This window comes from Cyprinus carpio, chromosome B16 (genome assembly GCF_018340385.1).
Source record: "Cyprinus carpio isolate SPL01 chromosome B16, ASM1834038v1, whole genome shotgun sequence".
Taxonomy (NCBI): domain Eukaryota; kingdom Metazoa; phylum Chordata; class Actinopteri; order Cypriniformes; family Cyprinidae; genus Cyprinus; species Cyprinus carpio.
The window spans coordinates 14042680-14063252 of NC_056612.1; the positions used below are offsets into that span (position 1 = coordinate 14042680).

At 35.5% G+C, this 20573-nt stretch overlaps 1 protein-coding gene across 2 annotated transcripts in view; it reads right to left on the bottom strand.

The window, feature by feature from the left end:
• The window catches only part of si:dkey-246i14.3 (ephrin A4), a 50413-nt gene extending 31245 nt beyond the window's left edge, over positions 1–19168 (bottom strand). For both annotated transcript variants that reach the window (XM_042740913.1, XM_042740914.1), the window contains exon 1: positions 18564–19168. In XM_042740913.1, coding sequence (XP_042596847.1) covers positions 18564–18682 — 119 coding nt within the window. In that variant the 5' untranslated portion in view covers positions 18683–19168. The remainder of the gene's footprint in view (positions 1–18563) is intronic.
• Between the last annotated feature and the right edge of the window lie 1405 nt (positions 19169–20573).

Consider the following 20573-nt stretch of genomic DNA (forward strand, 5'->3'; position numbering starts at 1 on the left):
ACGAAAGGTATAAAGAAAGGAAAGTACACACAATGGAATGTGCGTCTGGAGACAGGTGTCTGCCTGTAGGATTGGCGTAGCAGCAGATGTAGGGGTCTGCGGTGCACAAGCCCCTCTCTGGTCTGCAGGCCCAGCTGGTGCTGGTAAGTGGGTTAGGGCGAGCAGCCACCAGAGTTACATGCTCCAGTGTTCAACCCCGCTCCACACTGAAAAGGGCGCCTGCTAAGCAAATAAGCAATAACGATAAATCTGAGCTGGCTTTGGGCATCCATCATTGCGAAAGTGGGTCACAGTTTTGATAGGCTAAGAACTCTTGCCTCTTTCTGCCTCTCTTTCCCGCACACGTCCTATAGCTCTCTCCCTCATTTTTTTTTTTTTTTTTTTTTTTTTAAATCACTGCGTGTTCTGGCTCTTTTCTTTTCCTGGTCCATTTCCTCTCTGGCCGTCCACCTGTAAAGCAGTGACTTTGCTGTACCTGACTATGATTTACATATAGTGTACATGTATTTCATTTACACTATATACACCACATTCAAAAGTTTAGTGTCTGTTTTTTTTTTTTTTTTTCTAAAAGAAATTCAGCAAGAATGCTTTAAATTGATTAAAAGTGACAAAGCATTTAAAATGTTACAAAAGATTTCTATTTCAAATAAATCCTTTGAACTTTCTATTTATCTTCGAATCCTCCTAATAATGTATCACAGTTAACACAAAAATATTAAGCAGCACAACACTTTTAAACACTGATAAGAAAGCTTTGCCATCTCTTCCACTTACTCGCTGCATGTTCTTTTTCTTTTCTTTCCTTTTCTAGCCAATTTTCTCACTTCTAGTCCACCTGTGAAGCAACAACTTGCTTGTTCCTTACTCTTCCTGCTCTATATACCTCTTCTTACTTCTTCATAACTGCTTTAATTTATTTAATTAATGGAGTTTGCCAAGCATTAATTCGGTTTTGCTCATACTTAATTGCAAAATGCTAATTTTCACCATTTAAAAAAAAAAAAAAATCCTGCAGTGACATTGATGGAGGGTCCAGATTCATATATAGGGACCAGAATATTAAGAAACTTTTAATGGGCTTTTTCACTTGCCAGTAATTAACCACTTAACAATCATCCAATCAACGCCCCAGCAACCTCTTATAACACCATAACATACACATAGCAACACCCTGGCAAATACCTTAACATTGTGGCTGTGATTCTTGCACAAGCAAGCAGCACTCAAATTTCCTTCAGAAACAATAAAAATTGAGTCCCACAATCTTTATTGCTGTGTGTGCATACATTAACATTAACATCTGTCTCTGGGTACTAAATGTCTTTTCTGTCCAAGACGAATGTGAATGTCTCAGCAGTTGTTAGTGGCCAAATTAAAACACCTCGCCCTACTAAAATTACATCAAACATTCAACACTCATTACAGACTCAGTTGAAATTATTGGTCTTTGTGTTTTCTCTCGCTCCCTGTATCTCTTTTTTTTAAAAAAAACAACTGATCTATAATGCAGTTCATTAATTTTACTCTACAGTTTAAATCAAGGTATTCGGTGTTGCTACAAAGGTGTGTTACCCTTTCCCCCAAATGATTAAGATCCAAAGTTAACATTTAACACCTAAAAGTTTAAATTATTTCAGAATTTATTTTGAGCAACAACAATGCTACTCAATAAAACGCTAACAATATGCAACATCAAATTATCACTGCATGGTTCTAATGGAATAAACTACAGAGAAACTGTTAGGTGTTTCACATTGTTGGATGTTCAGTGAACAATGTTTGGGAACGCTTGTTCACTTGGTTTCACAGTGCAAACAAAACTAATGACAAAATGTTTGTTGCAGTCGCAAATGGTTATAAGACAAAAATCCAATCTGGAGGAGATGGAAGCTTTTAAATTGCATTATAACATCACGTCTCGGTAGGAAACAATGACAGAGGTAACAAACCTCTCACACACACACACAAACACACACAGAGTCAGAAGACATGAGGCATTATCATCCTGAAGTGGAAGAGGGGGTCCAATGGTCTCCATTGATCTCTCGTCTCTTTCACTCATTCCATTATTTGTGGAATTTGTAGCTTTTTAATAAAGTTCAGTCTTCCCTCCCCCACTCTCTTCACTCACTTCCTTTCCTCGTCAACAATTTTCTCTCTCTCTCTCTCTCTCTCTCTCTCTCTCTCTCCTTCCTTCCCTCCCTTCCTCTCGCTCGTCTCCATTTCCCAGTGCCCGTCTCTCCTCCTCTGGCTCTTCCTCTCTCACACACTGTTTATTTAAGCACTTTCACGGTCACTGCATTGTAATCTCACGGGACAAAACTGCCCTTTCTCTTTTACACAACCTCTCTCTCTCTCTTTCTCCTTCACTCCTTCTTCCCTCTCATCCCATTCTCTCCTGGTAACCTTCTCTATCCCTCCCTCAGCCCCTCCTCTCCATCTTTCTCTGTCAAAACGTTTCAAATTCAAATTCAAATTGTTTTTTCCTGAGCTGAAAGGCCATGAAAGAGTGCTGGTGCTTGGCAGCCTTGAGCTTTGTGGTGCGGTGGCCAGGCGGAGAGCCGGAGGAGAGCCAAGCACCTCTGAACATGCTCAGGTCACAAAGGCCCCAGCCGCACAAAGAGAAGAACTCGCTCCATACAAAAAGCAGCACTCACGGCCTGCATTAGGCACACATAGTACAAAAGACTCTAAAACGCCCCACATAAAACAAAAGAACCCAAACCACACATTAGTCTTCTGTTACACAAAAGAGAAACTGAAAACAATTAACAAAAATGCAAAGCACTATCCATAGTTTCATAAGTATGATTATGTATGATAAAAGTAGTAAAATTTCAAACAATAGATAAAATTCAATTTGTTCAAATTATAATAAAATAATAATTTGATAAAAACATAAATATAACAACTCAAGTTAAAGACAAAGAATAAATTCTAAGAAAAAATAAATAAATTTAACAAATATTAAAAGAAAAAAAAATAATACTAAAATGCAAATGCAAAGCACTATCCATAGTTTCATAAGTATGATTATGTATGATAAAAGTAGTAAAATGTCAAACAATAGATAAAATTCAATTTGTTCAAATTATAATAAAATAATAATTTGATAAAAACATAAATATAACAACTCAAGTTAAAGACAAAGAATAAATTCTAAGAAAAAATAAATAAATTTAACAAATATTAAAAGAAAAAAAAATAATACTACTACTATTTATGATGCTATAATTATAATACAAAAATAAAATAAATGAAAATAATGAAATTACAATAATACAATTTAAAGAATTAAATAAAAGACTAAAAATAAATTACACAAGGTAAAAATTTTGTTAAGTTAAAAATTAAATTAAATATAAATAAGAATAAAAAAAAACTAATAAAAATAAAGTAGCCTACAAAATAAAAATACTAGTCCTGCCAAACGATTAATTGTGGTTAATTGCATCCAAAATAAACATTTTTGTTAACATAATGTGTGTGTGTGTGTGTGTGTGTGTGTGTACTGTGTTTATTACATATTTATGTAAACAAAAACTTATTAAGAATACAATTAATCACAATTAATTGTTTGACAGCACAAAAACTATATAATACTAATGTTGTAATTACAATAAAAATGATACAAAATAAATTGTAAATGAAATTTAATAAAATAAACAATAAAAATTTCAATTGAATAAATAAAAATTAAAATACAATAAAAACTCACATTAAATACAATAATTTAAAATGAAACATAAAATAAACAAAAAAATTTTTTATATAAAAATAAGATATACATACATAATATACATGCTACTACCAATCTTGAAATTACTATAAAAAAAAATCTAATTCTAAATGAAATTTACTAAAATAAGGTTCCATTAAAATATCAATTTAACAAATAAATATTAAAAATAAATTACATAAAAATGAAAATACAATTAAAAATAGGGCAAACTACAAATAAAAATAGTAGTAAATATAAAACTAAAAATATAAAAACTATACGATAAAACTAATTAAATGCATAGTATAAATAAAATACAGAAAATAAATAGTTTATTTAAAAAATAAACTAAAACCAAAAATAATAAACCAATGTAAAATCTATAATCAATACAAAATAAATGAATGAATGAATAAATAAATAAATAAAAATAAATTTATAATAAACACATAAAAAATTTATACATAAAATAAAAAATAAAACCGTATCTAACTCAGCCAATATCAGTCAGAAGCAGCTGACTGAAGTGAAACACCCGGGCCACCATTAGCTATCTGTAAATAGGAGGAAGCTCTTCAAGTATAAAACTCTTTTAAAAGGCCCACACAATACTGAACAACAGCCGAGCCGTGGGGGAGGCAGAGCCAGGGTGGGTTCAAGGAGGACACATGTTGTGTAGCCATGGCTTCTCCCATGCCCCATGCAGAGAGTGAATTATCCACTTAATTTAGGATTACAGACAAGCAGCTACCGCTAGAACAATGAGACAGTCCAGTGCCGTCTTTTCAGATAACATTACAAAACCCATCAGGAGGGGCATCTTCAACACAAGTACAGCTGTCCCCTCATATACTCACAAGCAGAGACGCAGGAAGGATTCAAAAAGTGGGAGACACATTGATGCATGAGTATTGATGATCTCCTCATAACAGAGTGGCCAGATGAATATAGAAATTTTTAAATATAATGGTTGCTACTCCCCACAAGAATCAGCAGAATTATGATAAAGACGCAGCAGATGGTTACTTGAAGATTAGTAACTATGTATTAAAAGGACAAGAGAAAGTAGAAGTACAGTGTAATTTCTCTTCTTTTTATGTTGTAAATTAAACAAAGATTACTGAAGAAGTTTTGCAAGAAAATTTCAGTAATCCACTTTAAAATGGCATTTATTTGTAAAATTTGCTAGAAATTTCTGAGTGAAGTATTACAGCCAAGGTGCAGTGCATGTGCACCTAACATGTTGAGCTTTGATGCTCATGTGAGTTACACAGGTTTGAGTCCGAACTGTCCTGAACTGATTTCTCCTCTCTCTCCAAATATGTTCTCTCTACTGCATTTCTCTGATTTAAATAAAATAAAATAATTAAAAGAAAATAGTAATAATAAAATATTTTTATTAAAATGTATTTGTATTAATAATAATAATAATAATAATAATAATAATAATAATAATAATAATAATAATTATAAAGTCTGCTTATTTCTTTAGGGGAAAAAAAGAATAAACTGCAACCTTAGGAAGGCTAGAAGTAGCAGTATAAGATATCGACCTGTATTGTCTTAGACAGATTCCTATAAAATTAATTTCAGAAAAAGAAAAAAAGATTTGATCCCACAGTCTGCGCAATAATGATGGCAAAGCTGCCCACCATATGAGAAACGGTACAGGGAGCTCTGCAGGAAATCTGTTCAGTGTGTCCTAGACACTAACCGCCAGACCTGCTTGATGAATAGGACCCAGTCATCATCAGCACTGCTTGTTTTGATTGCGTTCTGCTTCCACACAGAGAGGACAAATCTGTTTAATAACCAGAGAATCGCGCACTGCCGGTTTGAAGAACTGAAACAGTTATCAAAACACGTCTATCAGAAGCACACACCCAGACCTGCACGTGCACACAAGCTGTACACTGTGAACACATGGAGCAAGAGAGCAGCACCATACCCAGCATTCCATGCATTCCGCTCAAGACCCTCCAGGTCTTGGTATCTGCTAAACTCCAACAGCACATCACAAACAGAGAAAAAGAACAGACGCCCCACACACACCCCATATACAATAACAAATTACAAGTCACCCACCCACAAAATATGTACATTCAAACAATAACATGCATTCCAGTGCACACGTTCACGCCTATATGCTGTAAATTTGCATACAAATCTAAAAGAGCCACATATACAATAATATCAAAATGATGCATTAAAGTAATCTATCTATCTATCTATCTATCTATCTATCTATCTATCTATCTATCTATCCATCCATCCATCATCCATCTAATTATATATATATATATATCTCCACACACACACACACACACACACACACACACACACACACACACATACATATCCAAACACACACACTTCATGTAATTACATAAATTAATAAAAATAAAAAAATATAAATTTAATAAAATACAATTCCATTTAAAATTTAATCAATTCAAAAAAAAAATACAAATATAAATACAATTCAATTAGAAAGAAAAGAAATATCTATAAAACCGTAAAAATAAAACTAAATTAAAAAGTATAAAATGAAACAAATTAAATGCACACATTTAAATTTAAAGATAACATACAGAAAATAAATACATTTTATTCAAAATAATAATAAGCGGATGCAAAAATTATATTGAAATCCAAGCACACACACACAGACTCACACATCTATCTATCTATGCAAACTACAGGCCAATTATGTTTAATAATACAAAATAAAATATTGATTTCCAAAGTCATTATTTGACTATTCAGTGCTTTGGGGGCTTTATCAGCAAATACTGATATACAGTAAGACGCTCATTTAATTTCATTAATTTTGAATATCATGTCATTATCATATCAAACTTTTTCATTGATTGATTTAACTGATTTTAATTCATATATACTCCATCTAACAATCACTACAATAATGATCCAACAACAAACCAAGCCCACTCACATGTATACTTACTTATTGAAAAAAAAAAGAAAAAGAAAAAGAAATGGGGGAGGCAAAAATATTAGAAATGTACACACAAATCATACAAACAAATAGAAAAAACTCACAATATGTTAATTTTATGATCCAGACTATTCCCCAAATGTTCTCCCTTTAGGGTAAGTAAGCATGACGAGGGTGTTTCTCTCCACGACTGCACAGTGACAGTGATAGTAATACCTGCTGACATCTCTTCCTCTCTCCCTCTCCTCCTCTCACCTCACCCCTTCTTCCCCAAAGGGGCTCTCCTACCGATTCAGGCGCTGAAAACTGTTGATTCTCTTCCTGCCATCCCTACATAATGTGCTTGCCTTCTCTCTGCTCATTCAGAATGGACATAATGTCTTTTCCTTCTCAGCAGAGAGAGGGAAGGAAGACAGAATTGATGCAGGGAAGGGTGGACTATCAGGATGTTCTGCTGTGCCAGTGTGTGCACTAGAAAAATGAGAAATGATGAATTGCAGAATAAAATATGAGTCAACAGCGTATCCGTGAATGTTTCGAGTCGACTTGAAATGTTGCTCGCAACCCATTTTTCTTCTGTGATTTCTGACAGCATTAAAATTAGGGTGAGACTTTAGAGAAGCTAGCTAGTCACTGTTTCTGGAAACGTAGGAATGTTGTTACACATCCAGCTTTCAAACCACTAATTAAAACTGTAGTTAATGACGTCAAACGGTGGAGAGATAACGTCTGCTATCAGACTGAGATTGGCTTACTAGGAAACAGACACCTAAATGATAGTTTGCTAATATAACACCTAAAATGCAATTTGGCTGTTGGCTAATATTATTCAATAACCCACAAGGCCTCATTGAAATCAGTAAGAAGGAAAGTCTTTTCAGAGGAAAAATATGTTTTTAAGAGAGGAAATACCATTTTCTTTGGAAGAACATGCACTGACGAATCATTCACAAGGCCAAGAACATGCATTGATTAAGAAAATAGGGTCAATTTTGATTTCTTGTTGACTTTAAAGGGGTTATGCAAGAATCAGATAAGCAATTGGCTACTTTTCAAGTTGCAAGATAAAGCGTTGGAGAAAATCAACACTATTGATAAGAACTAAAAAGTGGTTTAATGGGAAAATAAGAGTCTGAACCACAAATCAACACACACCCATTATACACACACTGCTACCCTTCAGTCAACCACAAATGTGTTCACAGATACACAATTGACTCTTCAAAAACTATATGAATGCAAAAAAAAAAAAAAAAAAAACTTAAATAAACATGATAGCTAAAGGTCCACTAGGTTTGTTCACAAACAAAATATTTAATCAGTTACATTAGGACACTATATTATCCTATACCTGCATTTAACAGCCTACACTGTGCTAGTACACAGATATATGTGACAGAATAACAACGGCTAATGAAATAGTGATGTGATTTGCTTTTTGGTAATGAATAACCAAGTAAAAAGATAACTCTAAATACTGGACTATTGGTTGGTTTATGATTAACCTTTTCACTACTAATAGGCTACTTCACAGAAATTGGTGAACTTGTAATTATTGGCCCATTAGTTTTCATAATGAAAATAACAAAAGCAATTCTTCGTGCAGAAAAAAATTAATAAATTTGTATTTATTATATGAATTATGGAAATTATTCCATTCTACTTTCTTTAAAAGGTTTGTTAAATCCGTTCACTCGTATTTGAGCATGACAACCCTAATATAAAGTGCAGTAATTTCACAAGAATGTAGAGTACGTATTATAGGAAATACAAAATAAATAAATTAAATTAATAAAAATAAAAAAGAGTTAAAGTAACAACAAAAATGTTATGCAAAAGTATTAAACTGTAATTTATTCCTGTAATGGCAAAGCTTAATTTTCAGCAGCCAATACTCCAATATTCAGTGTGTCTTCTTTTAAATCATTTTATTTTGATTTGGAGCTCAAAGAACATTAAAAAACACTGATTCAGGGCTAAAAACATTGATCTTTTTTCAAGAACAACATTTATTTGAAACAGAAATTACTGGTACAATATAAACCGTCACTTCAATTTAATGCATTCTTGCTGAATGAAAGTATCAATGTCTTTAAAATAATATTACTGATGTCAAACTTTTGAATTGTAGTGTTTAATTTAAATATGCTTGTGCGACACAACTAGAACACATTAGAAAACTGGAATGAGTAGCTTAGTTGATGGTCCTGGAATGGTAGGAGAGAAAAGTGTCTGAATCTCTCAGACAACACAAGCTGGCACAAATCTATATAGGGTCCAGCTTAAACAGTATATTAGGCCAAGGCACTTCTCTCCCTGTCTCTCAGATAATACATGTCCATTAGCAGCAAAAAGGAGGACACCACACAAGATCAAAGTCTCAAAGAGACAGAACATCCTACACATCCCACACAGGAAAGAGAGCTATGCGTGCTTGCATGTGTGTGTTTCCCTAGAGAAAGTAGCTTTTCCATTAAACAATTCTGCATGTGTAATATTGAAAGCCAAAACAATAAGATTTCCGGTCCACATTTGATGCCTCACAACAGGGGATGCTAGAAACGCAATATCTCCCAGCAAGGCTAATACAATTGCACAAACACAGTAAAACCCCCATATCCCGCAGTAATTCAGTTTGCCCGTTGAAGTGTTGGCGCAGGTACCAAGTTGGAGGTATTTTCAAGAGGGCACCCTGAGGTTAAGTCCAGTAAAAAAGAACAAAATACTGTTTTCAGTTATGAATCCTCAACCATGGCTATATCCACCCCTGAATTCCTCATCGAACACTAAACGGTGTGAACAACTCCCCAACATTATAAGTAAAAAACCTGTCCTAGTGAAAATATGCATGCAGTCCAATTACCACATGCTGTGTTTGTATGCTTCAATAGCATTAGTGAGGTGAATCAGCTGCTTACTGTGCATAATAAACAAATTTACACATTGCGCTTAAAACTTCATTTTATCTTCCAAAAGACACATTCAGGCCACTGGCTGGCATACAGACTGGCTACATACTCGCCCTCTAATAACGCAACAGCGCATGCATGCACGTGCACGTGTGCACAAAACCAGGCATGTAAAGGATAGGGAAATGGTGAGTGATATTGATGTGGTCACGCTGAGAGAAGCGCTATTGGCCAATGTGGAGGTGTGAGATAATGGAGTGTACTTGCTGATAGCATCTGTATGGTGGGTTTTAGCCAAATATCCAGGCAAGGGAGAAAATATGGAAACTCTCTCTTCGCCGTGTGTAGCGTGACGGCTGGGAAGCCAGCCCTGCGCAATCACACAGAGAAATCTAAAACTCATAATATCACTAAATTATAATATTAAACAGGAAACAAAATATGACTTTCTCCAAGGTAGACTGAAAGGTTATCCCATACCAGGGCTGGCCAAATTCCACCGCTCAAGACCCGTTTTATAAGATTATATCCGTTTCATGCTTAGTCCATAAACTTATATCGGCTGGGCCTTCTTCAAAGAAGCAGATTGGACCTCAGCTGGACCTCAGCAAGTCGTGGGAAAGAGTTTGTCTGTATGTTAAGTCTATGAATGTACAAAATCTCTTCATGCCCACTGGGCCAGGTGGCCTTTACAGTACAGACTGATAGGAAACCACTGAAGAACATATCTCCTGAACAGTTACAAACTGAGCAATTTCAAAAGTAAGTTTTCAGTCACATATGTAAGCCAAGGAAAATATTGCAATACAAAGAAAGGAAAATGTGCCATCAAAAAAAATGTTACATGGGAATTAAAAACAGAGACTATATCTAGCTCTGCGGGGGTATGTTTCTCGGAACATATTTCACAGTTACACAGCAGGAAAAAATGTGATAAGGACATAGTTGAGGTTGTTGAGTACAAAGTTGAGGAATATTTCCTGTTTTTGCAACATTTTCTTTTGATTTATGCAGCCTAACTATTTCTTAGGTCATCTACATTATCGGGAAATGCCTGTTCATGACAGTGTGCTGCAGATTCCTGAAGGTTACGGGTAGCACAGACGAAAACAAACCTGAAGTAAATTTAGTTCCATTCATATGGATAATTATACAATCCGCAATGATGCATTAAGCTATACAGTCAACCACATAATAACCAGTGAGTGAGCAAAAGCAGCAGGGAGTTCACTTTCTTACTTCCCTTCGAAAGCGAGCCTGAGTGTGATTATTTCTGAGTAGGTTTGTTGATTACAGTTCACAGGTTCTCTTAGCTAATGATTTATACAAGTAGTAGGGAGATTATCCGAAAATTGTGGAAGTCCTCGCCAAGCTCGAGGCGTGCTTAGGGGTCCAATCACGGCAGCCCTGATTGAGCAAAATTACAGTTGATCTTCAAGCCTTAATTTAAATTTGCATGCGCATGGGTGCGTCCGCCCCCATGCTGCCTGAGAGGTCCGATCCCGCCTCTCGCTGTTGAAACAACGAGAACACATACTACGTTGTATTTGGGGTGTGTGTATGGGGGGTTGATGCGCTTGTATGCATGAATTAACACTCATGCGATCACACAATCCACCATTACGCACAAACGCAAATTATTCAAAGTTCCTCTGGTATTAATTGATGATTTATTTCAAAATGAGCAATTAAAAAAAAATTGTTATTTGCATCCTGTTTGGAAACATGTAGCGTGAGAGGTAAAAGGGAGGTGTTGAGAAAAGGCACTTGGAATTTCGAGAGTATTAGAAATGTGTTCAAACTTGTTGAGTAAGTGACTCACACAAGAGAGATGAACACACACAGAAATAAAAAGCTGAATTTGGAAAATGTAGAGGTTTTTATATCACTGATGTACTTAAAACCTTTGCCTTTCGAGCCTATAAGGACCAGGGCTGTGTTTCCCAAAAGAATCATAAGCCCAAGTTAATAGTAGCTCCTTTGGTTTCAATGGTTCTAGGATGTACTTAAGCTTACGATGCTTTTGGGAAACGCAGCCCAGTTCACCCAAAAATGAAGCTTTTCTCATCAACCTCTTGTTGTTTAAATCTGTACAACTTCCTTTCCTAGAGATATTCTGGAGAATGCACTGTTCACTCTTTTCCATGCAGTTAGAATGGGTGTAAAATTAAGGTTTCAGGCTTCAAAAAGGCAGCAAAAGCATAACAAAAGTGGACCAGACTCTATTTGTCAAATCTTCTGAAGCAATACAATAGATCTGTATGGCAAATATTTATTAAAAATGATTTATTTTGTGAAAATCTCATCAGTCTTAGCTCTTTTTGGCACAAGAATGTCCAATTCATAAATAATTATTTTAAGCTGAATATTTTCTGAATCTGATCCAGTTAACTAACCCAGTCTAAATGATTTTTTCATGGTCCTTGAGCTCAACTCATTGACTTGGTCACAACAATTAGGGTAAATCTCAATGAATCAGTGCTGTTTTAGTATCATGTATCATACAGTGAACAAAATTATAAACGCAACACTTTTGTTTTTGCCTCCATTTTTCATGAGTTGAACTCAAAGATCTAAGACTTTTTCTATATACACAAAAGGCCTATTTCTCTCAAATACTGTTCACAAATCTGTCTAAATCTGTGATAGTGAGCACTTCTCCTTTGCCGATATAATCCTTCCACCTCACAGGTGTGGCATATCAAGATGCTGATTAGACAGCATGATTATTGCACAGGTGTGCCTTAGGCTGGCCACAATAAAACGCCACTCACAAAATGTGCAGTTTTACTGTATTGGGGGGTCCGAAAACCAGTCAGTATCTGGTGTGACCACCATTTGCCTCACGCAGTGCAACACATCTCCTTCACAAAGAATTGATCAGGTTGTTGATTGTGGCCTGTGGAATGTTGGTCCACTTCTCTTCAATGGCTGTGTGAAGTTGCTGGATATTGGCAGGAACTAGAACATGCTGTCATATATGCCGATCCAGAGCATCCCAAACATGCTCAGTGGGTGACATGTCTGGTGAGTATGCTGGCCATGCAAGAACTGGGATGTTTTTAGCTTCCAGGAATTGTGTTCAGATCCTTGCAACAAGGGGCCGTGCATTATCATGCTGCAACATGAGGTGATGGTCGTGGATGAATGGCACAACAATGGACCTCAGGATCTCATCACGGTATGTCTGTGCATTCAAAATGTCATCAATAAAATGCACCTGTGTAGTTGTCCATAACATACGCCTACCCATACCATAACCCCACCGCCACCAAAGGCCACTCAATCCACAACGTTGACATCAGAAAACTGCTCACCCACACGACGCCATACATGCTGTCTGCCATCTGCCCTGTACAGTTAAAATCAGGATTCATCCGTGAAGAGAACACCTCTCCAAAGTGCTAGACACCATCGAATGTGAGAATTTGCCCACTCAAGTCGGTTATGACGACGAACTGCAGTCAGGTCGAGACGAGCATGCAGATGAGCTTCCCTGAGACGGTTTCTGACAGTTTGTGCAGAAATTCTTTGGTTATGCAAACCGATTGTTCTAGCAGCTGTCCAGGTGGCTGGTCTCAGACGATCTTGGAGGTGAAGATGCTGGATGTGGAGGTCCTGGGCTGGTGTGGTTACACGTGGTCTGCGGTTTTGTTCAGTGTATATTATCACACTTTTTTAATTCTTAATACTTGGAATTAGCTTTTATTTTTATATTTTGTATTTTTTAGTAAGTTAAGTTTTAGTAATTATGTTATGTTTTGCTATTTTTATATTTCTATTCAGTTTAGTCATTTTTAGCATTGTCTTCAGAATATCTCTTTTTGTGTTCCACAGAAGAAAAGTCTTACAGGTTTGGAATTGAACGTGTGTGAAGTTTCATTTTTATGAGGAAAAAAAGTAGAAGCTCTGACTGTGTAAGTTAAGTCAGAAATCTTCACTGTATGTTCACACTCAGCCGTTGCATCAGGTTTCAAAACTTTTAGGTTAAGGTTGTAAGAAAACATGAGGAAATAAAGGGGTGAGCTGAGAGAGCATGACAGATAAGAGCAAAGCACGCGTTATAAGCTTTATCCACCTGGCAGGCCATCTAAAACGTCAGCTGATAAACGAAAAGCAACAAGTTTCTCACAGCAGTTCACAGCTCAGTTACAACTGAAAGGCAGGAGTGGAGATTAAGGAGGAGAAATTATTTATATATATTATATATATATACATACATACATATACATATATATACATATTATATATATATATATATATATATACACACACACACACACACACACACACACACACACACACACACACCCTGTCAAAAAATTGGGATCAGTAAGACTTAATGTTTTTTAAAGAGGTCTCTTATACTCATCCAGGCTTCAGGCTGAAGGAAAAAAAAAACCCAGTAATCTATAAAATAATGATTTCTATTTTATTACCATCATTAATCAGCATACAGGTATTAAAATGATTTCTGAAGGATCATGTGACACTGAAGGCGGGAGTAATAATGCTGAAAATTCAGCTTTGCATCACAGGAATAAATTTGATATTTGATAATGTATATTAAAATAGAAAAATGCTATTTTACATTATAATAATATTTCACAATACTACATTTTTGATCAAATAAATGCAGCGTTGATGAGCATAAGAAACTCCTGTAAAAAACATTAAAAATTGTTCTCATCCAAAACTTTTGACTGGTAATGCATATATGTATATGCATATATGTATATGTATATATATATATATATATAATATATATATATATATATATATATGTATGTATGTATGTATATATATATATATATATATAGATATATATATACACATATATACATATAGAGAGAGAGAGAGAGAGAGAGAGAGACACGTGCATATCAAAAAATTGAATATCATGAAAAAGTTCATTTAAACATTTCAAAAAGTGATTGATTCCTGATTCATTACATGTAAAGTAAAACATCTCAAAAGTGTTTTTGTTTTAATTTTGATGATTAGAGCTTACAACTCATGAAAGTCAAAAATTCAGTATCTCAAAGTATTAGAATATTTCCTAAGATCAATCAAAAAATAAAAAAAAATAAAAAAATAAATAAAGGATTTGCAAAACAGAAAAGCTCAAGTTCTCTAAAGTATGTTCATTTATGCACTCTCAATGGTCGGGGCTCCTTAAGCACAAATGACAGCATCAGCTTATGGCACTGCTGAGGCACTATTGACCCTTCAGCTCATCTATATTGTTGGATCAAAAGTTTCTCATCTTTCTCTTGAAAATATCCCATAGATCACATATGGGGTTCAGGTCAGGCATGTTGGCTGGCCAATCAAGCACAGTAATATCATGGTCAGCAAACCTTTTTTGGAAGTGGTTTTGTCACTGTGGGCAGGTGCTGCTGGAAAAGGAAATCAGCATCTCCATAAAGCTTGTCAGCAGATGGAAGCATAAAGTGCTCAAAAATCTCCTGGTAGACAGCTGCATTGACTTTGAACTTGATAAAGTGAAAGTGACATGACATGGTATGGTGACCCATACTCAGAATTAGTGCTCAGCATTTATCTCATCCAAAGTGCACACACACAGTGGTGAACACAAACCCGAAGCAGTGGGCAGCCATATTTTGCTGCGGCGCCCGGGAAGCAGTTGGGGTTCTGTGCCTTGCTCAAGGGCACCTCAGTGGTGGTATTGAAGGTGGGAGAGAGTGCTGTACATACACTCCCCCCACCTACAATCCCTGCCGGTACGAGACTCAAACTCGCAACCCTTGGGTTACGAGTCCGACTCTCTAACCATTAGGCCACGACTTTCCGTAAAACACAATGGACCAGCACCAGCAGATGTCACGGAACCCCAAATCATCAATGATTTCAGAAACCTCACACTGGACTTCAAGCCGCTTGGATTCTGTGCCTCTCCAGTTTTCCTCCAGACTCCAGACCTTGATTTCCAAATGAAATGCAAAATTTACTTTCATCTGAAAAGGGGACTAGTTCAGTCAAGTTTTTTTTCTCCTTAGCCCAGGTAAGATGCTTCTGGCGTTGTTTCTGTTTCAGAAGTGGCTTTGTAGCCCTTTTCCTGAAGACATTCAAGCATGGTGATTCTTGATGCACTGACTCCAGCTTCAGTCCACTTCTTGTGAAGCTCTCCCAAGTGTTTGAATCAGCTTTGTTTGACAGTATTCTCAAGCTTGCGGTCATCCTTGTTGCTTGTGCACCTTTTCCTACCCAATTTCTTCTTTCCAGTCAACTTTGCATTTAATATGCTTTGATACAGCACTCTGTGAACAGCCACCCCTTTCAGTAATGAGCTTCTGTGACTTGCCCTCTTTGTGGAGGGTGTCAATGATCGTCTTCTGGACCATTGCCAAGTCAACAGTCTTCCCCATTATTGTGGTTTCAAAGAACAAGAGATACCTGGAATTTATACTGTAGGGATGGTCATTTAATGAAACTCAAATGTAAATATTCTAATATTTTGAGATACTGGATTTTTGACTTTCATGAGCTGTAAGCTCTAGTTATCAAAATTAAAACTAAAAAACTTTTGAAATGTTTTACTTTACATGTAATGAATCTAGAATATATGAAAGTTTAACTTTTTAAAATAAGTTACAAAAAAAAAAATACCACACAAATATCACACATACACACCAAACACACAGTTAGACAGAAACTTAAAAGTCTTTCTCCCACTCTTTCCAAAGTACTGATGTGATGAAACCCTGCAAGCTAAACATGACTACTTTGCAGCACTCATGTCTCCAAAAACCGAGCCTCATTAATCTGGTTATATTACACTATTTGGTGTGAACAGCAAATCAATGTCTGTGCAACGTGTTCATTGTTTGCAGCACTGGAGAACTGTGAAGCAAAGGAGTTGACGTTTAGTCTGCTGATGCCTTTTTCTAAATCTGTTAATAAACCACATCACTGCATAACAAGACTAAACATGACTACACTGAATGAGGTGTAGATTTGTGTATGTGTTAGCTTGCAAAAAATAAAAAAATAAAATAAAAAAAATCAGTGAGCCCACAAGCTAAGAGCAAATTAATCTCTCATCTCTGTCATATAAATAATATACTGAAAGCCAAACAAGAATTTGTAAAACCTTAAAAAGCCATCTTTCTCTGATGAGAAATTAATGAGCTATGACAAAACAACTAGTTTCAAGCATTTTAATGATTTGCATGTCACTATATGAGGCCTGTTGTCGAAACAAGTCCATATGGATGGCTTCCCGTGTCTGAGGCGTTCAAAGAGGGGTGGAGCACAGCTGGGCCTCCAGGCTGTCCTAAATTAAACAGCCAATCAAGACCGAGATCACACCTGGAATGGCAGGTGGGCGTACCATCAGTCTGACAAATGACACCAATTAAACCATCATAGAGCAAGACAGAGGACAGATCTGTGGCACTACAGGAAGAGAGCTGATATGCACGCATCATTAACAATGATTTATTTAATTAGTGCTACGTTCAGCACTAATTGATAAAACCTAGAGAAATTGTTCACCAGACTGTAAGGAGCGGAAGGGCATTGGATTTTACAGCATATAGTTGATTCGCCCATTCAACGGATACAAAAGCTCTGACCCCTGATCCCAATTAATGAAACTGGAACACAGATACACAAGATAATTACTAACTGCTGCCGCTTCACACCAAAGCTGTTTGTTTATCTTTTGTTTTGATCCTCTTTGTTTGTTTTCCTCAGTCTCGTCCTGCAAACATCCACTGAACATTCTTAGATTCTGGATCTAATTTGTAGCACCCAAAATCACCAGTGTTAAATATTATTTATATAGTATTTTAGTATTTATTAATATTTTGAATTAGCTTGTATTTTTATATTTTAAGTGATCTTTTTAGGTTTAGTAATTTGATGTGCTTTTGTACTTTTTATTCGTTTTTTTTTTAGCTTTTATATCATTTTTGTTTTAGTAATTTCAAATAAAACTTTTATTTTTTAAACTTTTTCAATGTAGTTGCAACAATTCAATGTTTTAAAGTTTTTTTTTTTATTCCAATTAATGTAAACAATTTTTATTAGTTTTAGTTAATGGCAACACTGGAAATCACACACACAGTTGATGTTGTTTTTTTCATTTTAAAACAAAAGTATGTTAATAAGTATGCATATAGTATGAATACAATCTGGACTTACTACATCTGACCTACAACATTAGCTGCATCACTCTTTCCTGTCATTAACAAATATGACATTCCTCTCCTATGGCCTCCTGGGATAGAAAAGCATCCACTGAATGCACACTTCAGAATTTATTTATGCATGATACTTTCTAAATGTTGTGAAATCAAAACTACAAATGATTTGACATACTGCTTACCACAGAACATATAGTAGGGAAGTAGCCATACATGCTTAATGCTGCAGCCTTTATCATCTGTGACTCTGTAAAATACCTTCAGTACCAACTGAAAATCTATATAAATTAAACATGTTGTTATTATTGGTTATAATAATAACTCAGTTGCATGATCATGTGATTACAAAATGGCAGCGCCCATAAGGTGACAACCTGCCCTATGTAGAATAATCCAGCTGTTTTTCTAAATCTTCTTCTAATGCGAGTGAACATCATTTACATAATACTTATAAAAACACGAGTCATTGTTTTCTTTATGCATACAACTTTAATTATCAGAAATTACTGAGTTTAAGGATAAATAGATCAAAGTTTGACTGGTGGAAACAGTGAGGCATGGGAGGACACGTTACCACATTTAAACCCTTTAATAAGTGCAGGTATGTTTTAGGCTGCAGACATGAAGCAACACAAATCTGGGAGCGTTTTTGGGCTTAGTCACTTCACATTCACTGGGCTGAGATCCTGAAGAGCGCCGTGCGCTGAATTACGCACAGGGAACGGAACCGCAATCCTGCGTAATAAGCTTAATTGGAACCAGTCAACACGATGAGTATGAATTACAAGTAATTGTGATCTTACCGTGTATTTGTAGAGTTCCAGTATACAACGTGTCTCTTTGCTGTCGTTGACATAACGTGTATAAACAGAGCCAGAAGTCTCATCATAGCGCAAACTCCAGAGCACCTTGGCACATTCATGACTGAAGTCGACCAGCTCTTGTGGGCGGCTGATATAACTGAGGTGAGACTCAGTTTTGAGTCAAAACCAGTTGAAGAACTTAACTGGACTAGAGGAGAAACGCAAATCCTGAGTCTTTAGGAAATCTGGACGCTTTTACTAAGGAACAGAGGCATGTTCTTCTTACTAAATGCAACAAGAGGTTACATGCTTAAGTTTATAAATATGCGAAACATATGCTGACGTGTGAGACAAGTTCATAAAGAAACATTATTGCGATTCCTTGCGACGTTTAGTATTTCCTTGTAAAGATTTGATAAGTACTCCACTTTACTCTGACATGAAAATAACTTGTTTTTCTTCAAATGTAAATCCAGTGTTGGTTTATAAGGTCCAAGTTTGACAACAACTCCAAACTTCTCATGAAAGGAAAAAGAGACAATTGTTTGTAGTCGCAGGACGCTCTCAATCACGGCCGTTGATGGTTGACAGTGATTAGGAGTGACTGGAGTGCGTTTCTGGGCAGGGCGGAGGACACGGGGGCGTGTCGTTAAAACTTTGAACCAGTCAGTGATATAGGGGGTGTGGCCAACATTCCTGAGATTTTGAAGGTGTGCTTCACACAGAGCCCTGACAGCTCCACTTTCACTGAATGTGGGAGAAAAGTCTTTGAAGTAAATTTTTTGGCTCGTGCAGTCATTTTTGTTCAAATTTAAGATATGTTACACTGTTGATGTTTTAAAAAAAAATTGTGCTGACAACCAAAGTTTATAAAATGAAGTCATTCTGCCAAACATTTACTTTTGCATTATACAGAAAATGAGGAGCAACATAAGGATGTGTAAATGAGGATTTATTTATTTATTTATTAAAATAGAGTAAATATTGCTGTAATCAGTTCTGCACTGTGGATTTATGGATTATGAAATTTATATAATATATAAATAAATGATATTTATTTTAAAGAAATTAAGTTTTATTATAAAAGGACACATTAAAATACTTAAAAGTGACCGTAAATACATTTATAATGTGACAAAAGATTTATTTCAAATAAATACTGTTCAGTTGAACTTTCTATTCATAAAATAATCCTCAAAAACTGTAGCAAGATTTCAACAAAAAATATTAAGCAGCATCACTATTTTAAACAGTATTAAGCAATGTATGTTATGGCACCAAATCAGCATATTGGAATGATTTCTGAAGGATCATGTGATACTGGAGTAATGACTGCCTGAAAATTCATTTTTGCCATCACAGTATTAAATTACATAAAATATAATATTCATAAAATATATTAAATAGATAAAAAAAAAGTTATATTAAATTTAATTATTTTAGTTAAAAGCTTAACGTGATTTAGTTAAAAAGTTATATAGTTAAATTATAATGCTTTTATTTTTTGATAAAAAAAAATGCAGCTTTGGTGACCTTGAGACACTTTTCAAAAATATTTCTGACTCCAAACTTCTGAATGGTAGTGTGTGTGTGTGTGTGTGTGTATTAATGCATGTGTGTTTATGTATATTATATTATTTTAATAATATAGAATTATATCATGTTTCAGTTATGATCATGTTTTTGTTTAGCTATTGTCACCAAATGATAGGCTGTTTGATTAACCAGAATAACTAGCTCCATAACAACATGTAAACAGATACATTTAAAAACCACTGAACATAAAGGACATTTGCTTGGCAGCAAATTCTCCACAGTTAATACACACCCTAATTCTCCTCCTCAGAAACTGGTTATTCATGAAAAGAGCTGTTTTCCTTCACCAATGGGAATGTATTAAGCGCATTTATCGTGTAGCAGCATTAGCCCTATTCAATTACTTTTGTCCTTCTCAATGTGTTGTTTCCGCTTATTTTGTATGTCTTTATTCTCTTTATTGTTTCCTTTTGC